The 9192-nt window shown below is 35.6% G+C and overlaps 1 protein-coding gene across 1 annotated transcript; it reads left to right on the forward strand.

The window, feature by feature from the left end:
* The first annotated feature begins 2300 nt into the window (after positions 1 to 2300).
* Positions 2301 to 5913, forward strand: LOC102415244 (mitochondrial import receptor subunit TOM20 homolog). The gene is made up of 2 exons (XM_044940319.2): positions 2301 to 2319; positions 5172 to 5913. Exons 1-2 carry the CDS (start codon positions 2301 to 2303, stop codon positions 5666 to 5668), a joined length of 516 nt encoding a protein of 171 aa, XP_044796254.2. The 3' UTR covers positions 5669 to 5913.
* The last annotated feature ends 3279 nt before the right edge of the window (positions 5914 to 9192 follow it).

Below are 9192 nucleotides of genomic sequence, written 5' to 3' on the forward strand. Positions count from 1 at the left end.
GAAGTCCATGGGGTTGCAAAGAGTCCGGCAGGGCTGAGTGACTAGCAGTAACTTACATACTATTTTTGGTGGTGGCTACACCAATTTACACTTTCACCAATAGTGTACTAGGGTTCTCTTTCCTCCACCTTCTCAACACTTGCTACTTCTTGTTTTTTTGATGACAGTCATTCTGACAAGTGTGAGGTGATATCTTATTGTCATTGCGATTTGCATTTCCCTGATAATTAGTCATGTTGAGCAGCTTTCCTTGCATCTGGTAGTCATCTGTATATCTTCTTTGGAAAAATTCCTATTCAGATTCTCTTGTCAATTTTTTGATTGGACTGTGTTTTGGGGGGAATATTTAGTGTACATGAGTTGTATATTCTAATAGAATTAATTTCACTATTATCTCTATTTAGGGTTCAATTAAATAGCAGGACCCACTGCAATAGAAACATCTAACCAGTTTTTCTCTCTTTTCTGTCTTCTGTAGAAGCCTCTTTTAAGTTCTGGTGTTTTTTTCTTTTCTTTTTTTTTACATTTTATATACTTATTTAGATCCAAGATAAGAATATGGAAGTATTTCTAAAATGTTACATTCTTATGTGAGCTTCTAATTTTTTTTTTCCAACTTAAAGTATGAAATGAGATGCAGTACCTTTCTACTTATGCGATTGTCTGATACTTGAAAGCCCAATATTTCATGTACATTCATTGAGATATATTTCTCAACATCTCTAACTTGGGTAAGGTAACTTGAAACTTAAACTTACAAAGACTTTCTCTTAAGAATCTGATGAAGTAATAAACTTACAGAAACTGCAGACTACCAATCATAGACTACATTTCATACATTGTAATAAGGACCATTCATCAAAAACTGATTCATATTTTCAAAGAAATCTAAATAAAACCTGAGAAAGTTTATGTGAAAATTGATAACATTATTATAAAATGTATATGGAAATATAAATGACCAAGAATAATTAATCTAAGACTAAGGAAAAGAAATTAAGAAAGAAAAATTGAGAATAGCATCGATAAATAACATGACCATATGTAAAATAGATAACTTGTGGGAAGCCTCAGAAACTAACCCAACATTGTAAAGCAATTAAGCATCAAGTTTAAAAAAAGAAAATTTGAGGTCAGAACATATCCGACATCAAGGTTTAAACGGTAAAAAGGCTCTGTGGTATTGGCATGTACCTAAATAGGCTTAACGAAGCAGGATAGAACCCAGACATAGATCCACACATATATTACAAACTGATTTATGGAAAAGATGATACTGTAGAAGTGTGAAAGGTTGGTAAAAAATAGCACTAAATCAATTGGATAGCCATATGTGAAAAATGAAACTTATACTCTAGCTCACATAAAGAAATGTCAGTTCTAAGTGGACTATTGATCCAAAGGTAGAAGGTAAATAAAGCAAGATTTTAAAGAAAATATAAGGTAATATTTTCCTGGATTTAGAATAGACAATAATTTAAAAAAATAGACACAAAGCTTGCAAAATACAAATAGATATGCTGGACTTCATTAAAATGATTAAGAACTGATACCACTGAGTCACAGGAAAGCCACCGAGTGGGAGGAGGTATTTATAACACATATTATTTACAAAGCCCCAACACCCAGACTATAAAGAGAACGCCTATATTCAATGAGAGAATTATAGGTAATCCAATAGAAAAACAGAGAAAGGACTTATGAACCATTTCTAGAAGAGGATGTAAAAATGACCAATACACACATAAAAAGGAGCCAAATGCATTAGCCACCTCACAGAATAACTAAACTGAAAATGATGGAAAACACTAAAAGTTAATGAGGATATGGGGCTACTGAAACTTTCACACACTGTTGAGGGGAGAATAAAGTCATTAAAACAGCTTTAGAAAGTTGGCAGTTCCATCAAAACCATATCCAATGACTCAGAAATCCTACTTCTATATATGAATGTTCACTTCTATATATGAAAGATATTAAACAACCATCACTAATGGGGTATCACTAATGGGAAACACCACTAAGTGGATTGTGGCAAATTTGCATATTAATTCATAAAAATCCATATTTATTAATAAAAATGAGTTACATGATTAGCAACAAATGGATTTGAAAATTTAATCTTTAGTGAAAGAAGCAAGAAACAAATGTAAAGCTACTTTAATTCTTCTATACAGTTTAAAAATAATTAAAATGAACCTGAAATTTTATGACAGGTTAGTAAATACTTTTCAGGGGCTATAGTGATTGACAAGGAGTTTGTGAGTGTTTCTGGGTTGCTGATAATATTGTTTTCTAACATGGGTGATAGTTACATGGGTGAGTTTGCTTTATTAAAAAAGAGTTAAAATTGATGATTTTTCAATCAGATATTAAACTTCAAAACATTATATGAAAATTAAAATATAAAAATACTTTGTTGTTGTTCAGTAACTAAGTCATGTCTGACTCTTTGCGACCCCATGGACTGGAGCATTTCAGCCTCCTCTGTCCTCCACTATCTCCCAGATTTTGCTCAGATTCATGTCCATTGAGTTGGTGATGCTATCTAACCATCTAATTCTCTGCCTCCCTCCTCTCTTTTTGCCTTCAGTCTTTCTGAGAATTGGGGTCTTTTCAAATGAGTAGGCACTTTGCATCAGGTGGCCAAAGTATATGCACTTGAATATATGAGTTTTAGTTAGGATTGTCTTAATATTTTTTTCTGACATTTTTTAAAGGGGTAAGGAAACTGACTGCTCAATCCTGTGTTTGTCCAAAATAAATTTGGCAGTCAGTGTTGGGTTCAACATTCTGTTGGCTTTTGTTTAGCCATACTTCATAGAAAGGACAACTTTAGTAAGCGACTCTAAAATTTTAGGTCTCAGGATATTGACTTGGGGAATAAATGTTCCTTGTTTTATATTACCATTATTTATCCTATAAGTTCATATTTCTTGTTTTGTGTATGAATTAAAAAAAGGGCATTGGCATTCGGCAGTAGAATATGCTTAAGGAGAAAGTGAAGAAATCTATTGAGTCTAAAACATCCACTAAATTTTGAAAAAGATAATAAAAGAGGAAACAATTGTTTTTAATCAGTAATTTTGTTGCCTTGATTACTGCAAATGTGCCTTTAAACTTATTCTACTTCCACTTTCTCTATTTCAGTGTGAAAATAGCAGTGCAAATCCTACTTGATGGAAGATAACAGTTACTAGAAACACAGTCCACGGTGAGAGTCTTTACAGTTGCGGTCATATATCAGCTTTATATGCATATATATATACCTATCTCTCAGGGCTTCCCAGGCAGTGCAGCGGGTAAAGAATCCGTCTGCAATTCAACAGAACACGGTTCGATCCCTGGGTCGGGAAGATCCCCTGGAGAAGGAAATCACAACGCACTCCAGTATTCTTGCCTGGAAAATTCCAGAGACAGAGGAGCCTGGTAGGATACAGTCCATAGGGTCATAAAGAGTCGGACATGACTGAAGTGACTGAGCACATACTTATGTGTACATCTGCAAATATATATGCACGTATATAAATGCATATGTACATGTTGGCCTTATTATAAATTAGAAATGGTATCAGACAAAAATAGTCCTTATTGAATTGTTTTTTGCTCAGAGTCTATGACTCTTTCCCATTAATGTTCATAAATTTCTTGGCTGAAAGCCTAAAACTATGACTATTAGTATATGTTGTTGCTAAAATTTACCTCCTTTATAAATGGATAATGACAAGAGGGCTAAAAAGGTTAAGATATTTGATGAAATCATCCTGAAATACTTTAGAAAAAAATCTCCTTCTTGTGATGCATATTCTAAAGTAATCACTGAATCAGAGAAAATGAGTTTGTTCTTTTGTGACTGAAAGTTAAGTATTCATATTTTTTGAAAACTAATAGTGTGGATGTTGGACTGACCTAGGTCATAGTCATTGGAAATGACGATTGAGGATGTTTTGTGTGTGAAGCACTGTCAAAGTTCCAAGACAATAATAAAATGACTGTCAGACTATGAGAATGGAAGACTGGGGCTTCAAGGAGAGAAATGCAGGAAAATTTTAATTGTAGGTGTTTTCACACATTGCCTAATCCACAGATGAAGCAATGTTCCTTACTACATTAACAAGAAATAAAAATTAGGAAGTGCAGCTGACAAACATGTGACCTAGAAAAGGGAAAAATCTATGTTTATCATTCAATTTTGTTTTATTTAGTTTACTTTGAAACAGATCAAAAATACATTACTAGAATCTTTTTATTCTTAAGAGGGCATATTTTAGTGGTCTTTATCCATTAACCTGTATAAGCAGGCTATTTTGTCTACAGCTGGAATTTAGCTTGGCTATGGTAAATGATGTGTTTTTTTATTCTTGAAATTACTTGGAATTGGAGGCATGCATTGACTTTAGGAAGGGATTTTTCCCACAGTGTTTTACTAAAATTTATTTCAACTTTTATTACTATAGTTAATATAAAGAGCAATTTGGTGATGTCTTCCACCCCAGGAAAATTATCTCCTTGATTTACATGATGAATGCAGGGGATGAAGTATCATTAACCATAAGGAGAATAATTTTTGAAATCCTGGTTTGTAAGTAGTTACATCCAATAAGATAAGCTTAGTGGATTGTAAGAACTATGTAGTATCATTTTACTCTGCTTTCTTATAAGTTTCATAAAGAAGTTTCTATATTTCTAGAATTAAGATTGCACAAGCAAATTCTTTCTAGATGATTCTTGACCGTTAATGTTGAGGTCAATCAATAAAATGCTCTGAAAGAAAGTCTTAGCAAATTTCCACCAACCAGCTAGCATCACTAGAATCACTAACTTTAACAGAAAGATTTTCTAATACGGACCAAAGGTTCTCAAGACATTGTAGGAAAATACTGAAACAAGAGCTCCCTGAGCTATATCTGGATATCTTAGAGTATATTTCTGTGTAGCATATGATGGAAGATAGTGTCACATATCGAGGTAGGGGGAAGTCATTCTGACTTACACATGATTTTATTTGAACTTTAGGTTAATTAAAACAACCCGTTTGTAGACTATTAACCATGCATTGTACATCAACTTAAATCATTAAAGAAACAAATACATTTAAAAATCAAAATGGGGGCGGGCGGCGGGCATCTGGACTGAGCCGCGCACTCGGATCCGAGGCTTCGTGGTCCAAGGCTTCTCTGCGCGCCCCGCCGCAGCCGACCCGGCTCCTCGGTGGAGAGAAGATGGTGGGCGCAACAGCGCCATCGCCGCCGGCGTGTGCAGGGCCCTTTTCATTGGTTACTGCATTTACTTCGACCGCAAGAGACGGAGTGACCGCAAGAGACGGAGTGACCCCAACTTCAAGAACAGGCTGCGAGAACGAAGAAAGAAACAGAAGCTTGCCAAGGAGAGAGCTGGGCTTTCCAAGTTACCTGACCTTAAAGCCGTTCAGAAATTCTTTCTAGAAGAAATACAGCTTGGTGAAGAATTACTAGCTCAAGGTGAGTATGAGAAGGGTGTGGACCATCTGACAAATGCGATTGCTGTGTGTGGACAGCCACAGCAGGTGCTGCAAGGGTTGCAACAAACTCTTCCGCCACCAGTGTTCCAGATGCTTCCGACTAAGCTCCCAACAATTAGTCAGAGAATTTTAAGTGCTCAAAGCTTGGCTGAAGATGATGTGGAATGAGAAACAAATGTCAACATAATGATCTCAATTAAAACATATTTTTAAAATCTTAACTCAGAAGATGATGGGCTCTGGGGGAGTAAGGGCAGATAAGCTTGTTATGGACTGTCCTCCACAGTGAAGTCTACCAAAGTTAATTTTTACTTTGTGTAGATCCATTTGTCTGTTTTATTTATTTTTCCCAGTGAAAAGTGTATTTTGATAGAGAGCTTTTCATTTTATAAATACACTATGAATTACTGAAATACGCAATTTGTTTATTCTTAAAATGTGTGATTAGAATGTACATGTAACATCCCATTACTTACATTAAAAATACCCGGTGCTCAGTTTTGAAAGATAGGCCCCCAAAAATGTAGAAGAAAACTGAAGAATATACTTGTTTTGCTCTACATCAGAAAGTTGGCTGGAAACTTGTGTTGATCAAAACTGAGCATTAAGAGATTATTTCTTTCCATTTAATCTCTTAAATATGTGTAATGTGCTGCTATGCTATAATAACAACTTCACCCCCTCCCTTGAAATGTTTTCTTTAAATCAGTGGGTTTGATGTATTCTGGATATTTACCTCCTTGTATTTTAGATACATGTAGTTGCGGATAGCACCAGGAATTGGATGTCTATACATTCTTAATCTGGCTGAGTAAGCTTTACCAGTTAATGTCTGCCCACTTGCCTCATATATAAACTGAGGAAATGGGTGTGCTAATTCAGCTTCTAATTCCTTTGGTTCTGTGCAGCATTTTCAAATCCCTCTTTCTGAGGGAAATACCTGTTTGGGCAGCCAGCCCTTGCGTTTTTTTATACTCTGAATTTCGCATGCTTGCCTGACTTAGTATTTCTGGTTTTTTAAAAGGTATAACATGTTGATTTTCACTGAAATCATGGTTCTGTCACTACTTTTGTAAATTAACCTGAAACGTAACCTTCATGGTAACTGGGATGATATGCTTGTAAAAGTGTTTGTTTCCTTTTGCTTTTATCCTCAGTGTACCTCCTTAATCCCCTACTAACCCTTATCTTGTATGAGAATAAGGTGTAACTTTGTGGCTGAAGACTTGAATGAAGATAATGGGACCTTTTATTCTCTAAATAGTGACATATTATCTGCAGCCACAGATTAAATATCATACCTAAGAATAAAGATCCTTGGTCCTTAAAAAAAAAAAAAATAAATCAAAATGGAGTAACATGCTTCAGGTATTCAAAATGGACCTGGGTAGCCCTTGTGGATGTGTTTTAATACATGTTTGTCTATTACTAAGAACATGGATTTTCTGAACCATATGAGATTCAAGACACTACCAGCTGTTCTCAGAACAATATCTACTTAGTTCAGTTCAGTTCATTTCAATCACTCAGTGGTGTCCGACTCTTTGTGACCCCACGAATCGCAGCACGCCAGGCCTCCCTGTCCACCACCAACTCCCGGAGTTCACTCAGACTCATGTCCATCGAGTCAGTGATGCCATCCAGCCATCTCATTCTCTGTCGTCCCCTTCTCCTCCTGCCCCCAATCCCTCCCAGCATCAGAGTATTTTCCAATGAGTCAAGTCTTCGCATGAGGCAGCCAAAGTACTGGAGTTTCAGCCTTAGCATCATTCCTTCCAAAGAAATCCCAGGGCTGATCTCCTTTAGAATGGACTGGTTGGATGTACTTTGCCAACAATATCTATTATCAGCTGCCAGTTGCAGTCGTATGGTCTCAAGATCTTCCCTTTGTAACTATGCAACCCTTTTGGACTCTAACCAATCCCTGCTTAACAAGCACCCTTACTTCTTGCCAGCTCTAATTAGAATTCTTGTCAAACAACTTATGTAATTTTGCTCATCTGCCTTTTAAGCCCCCGTTTTGTACTCTGGTGGAACAAAAATTAAGTGCTTCTTGCATCTGTGTCTGGCTATGGTCCTCAGTTTGATTCAAATAAAACTATTTTCTATTCTATTTAGATTGTATACCAGTTATTTCCACAGACACATAGAACTTTTGGCCAGCAATATCACTTAGAAGATACACATTACAGCTGACCCTTGAACAACATGAGTTTAAACCGAGTGGGTCCACTTATACAGACATTCTTTTTCAACAAGTAACTACTAGAAGATCTGATGTTCACTGAACTCACAGATGTGGGACCAAGGACATGAAGAACCAAATATGAGACTTAAACAGCTGCCATGGATTTTGGTAATTGCTGTGGGTCATGGATTCCTCTGCAGATGCTGATGGGTAACTGTACTTTAAGTTTTATGGCTCCTTCTTCCTTTACTTCAGAAAATGTCTGTGTTGGGGTGTGTGTGTGTGTGTGTGTGTGTCTGTGGGTATGTGTCTACTTGTGTTATGGGATGATATATTCTTTTCTTGATGAAATAAAAAATTGAGGTGGTGCTTTTTTGTAATCCCTGATACATTGTGGTACGTGGTAAATACTTGGCTAGCAGAATGCATGGTGATCAAAACTAAAACTCTGCAGAGTTGCTGAAGTTTAAAATGATGAGAGCGTTCTCAACAGGAAACTTGGTTCCAACTGGTCTATTTTAATTTTATTATTTTCCTCTTGTTAGAAATAAAACCCTTAGCAACATTTTCTGGGGGATAGGGGGGCGGGGATGAAGGGAGTGTTCTTAAGGACTGAAATCAAATAAAATAGAGATCAGAGGTAAAGCCTTAAAACTAAGTCCAGGAAAAGGCAACCTCTTCAAGTAAGTAGAAAATAAAACAGACAGAAAAGTGGAGTTAAAGAAATGTACCCTAGAAATATCCAAAGTTTTTTATCCATTTATTTGGCCTCTCTGAGAGCATAGGAAGCAACCGACTTGGCTTTAAGGATCAGAGATTGTTTGGGTAAGCTGCTGGTTCAAGATGTGTAAGACACAATTTAGTGAATTGTCAAAAACTGTTATTCCTAGAATGATTTAGGGACATGTTATCAAAATCATTTGAAAGACATAAAAGCATTTTTAAGAAGGTGAACATATGAAAAATAGACATACTATTAAGTTCTTTGTAACCAAAAATATACCTCTTTAAACGATTACCTTCTGATTACTTTCCTCAAAATACAAACAAATGAAATAAAGATTTGGAAGATATAAAAATAAAGTTATTTGATGTTAATGTCTAAAAAGTAAACAGTCATATAGATCTTATATAATGAAAACTTAAATATCCCAAAATATCAGAGCCCACTATCTGACCCAAAATAAAAGTTATGAACAAAGTTCTGAGAATAAATGGAATTCAAGTTTAAAAATTCTTTATTTATTAGGTTAATTCTTGCTCAAAAGGATATGAGATCCAAGGTAGAAATGGAACTATGATATTAAAGGCCTTCAAGGGAATACCTGAGATTTCTTAGAATCAATACATTTTCTTGGATCCAAATAGTCTTTCTGAATTGATACTGAAGATTAGTAGGAGCAGTAGTTTTTCAAAGAGAATAAATCATGTCATTCTATACATATATACTGTGTGTGTGTGTGTGTGTGTGTGTGAGCTCATGAGCCAGAAATAGCAATTTACA

The sequence above is a fragment of the Bubalus bubalis genome, chromosome 1, assembly GCF_019923935.1.
Source record: "Bubalus bubalis isolate 160015118507 breed Murrah chromosome 1, NDDB_SH_1, whole genome shotgun sequence".
NCBI lineage: Eukaryota > Metazoa > Chordata > Mammalia > Artiodactyla > Bovidae > Bubalus > Bubalus bubalis.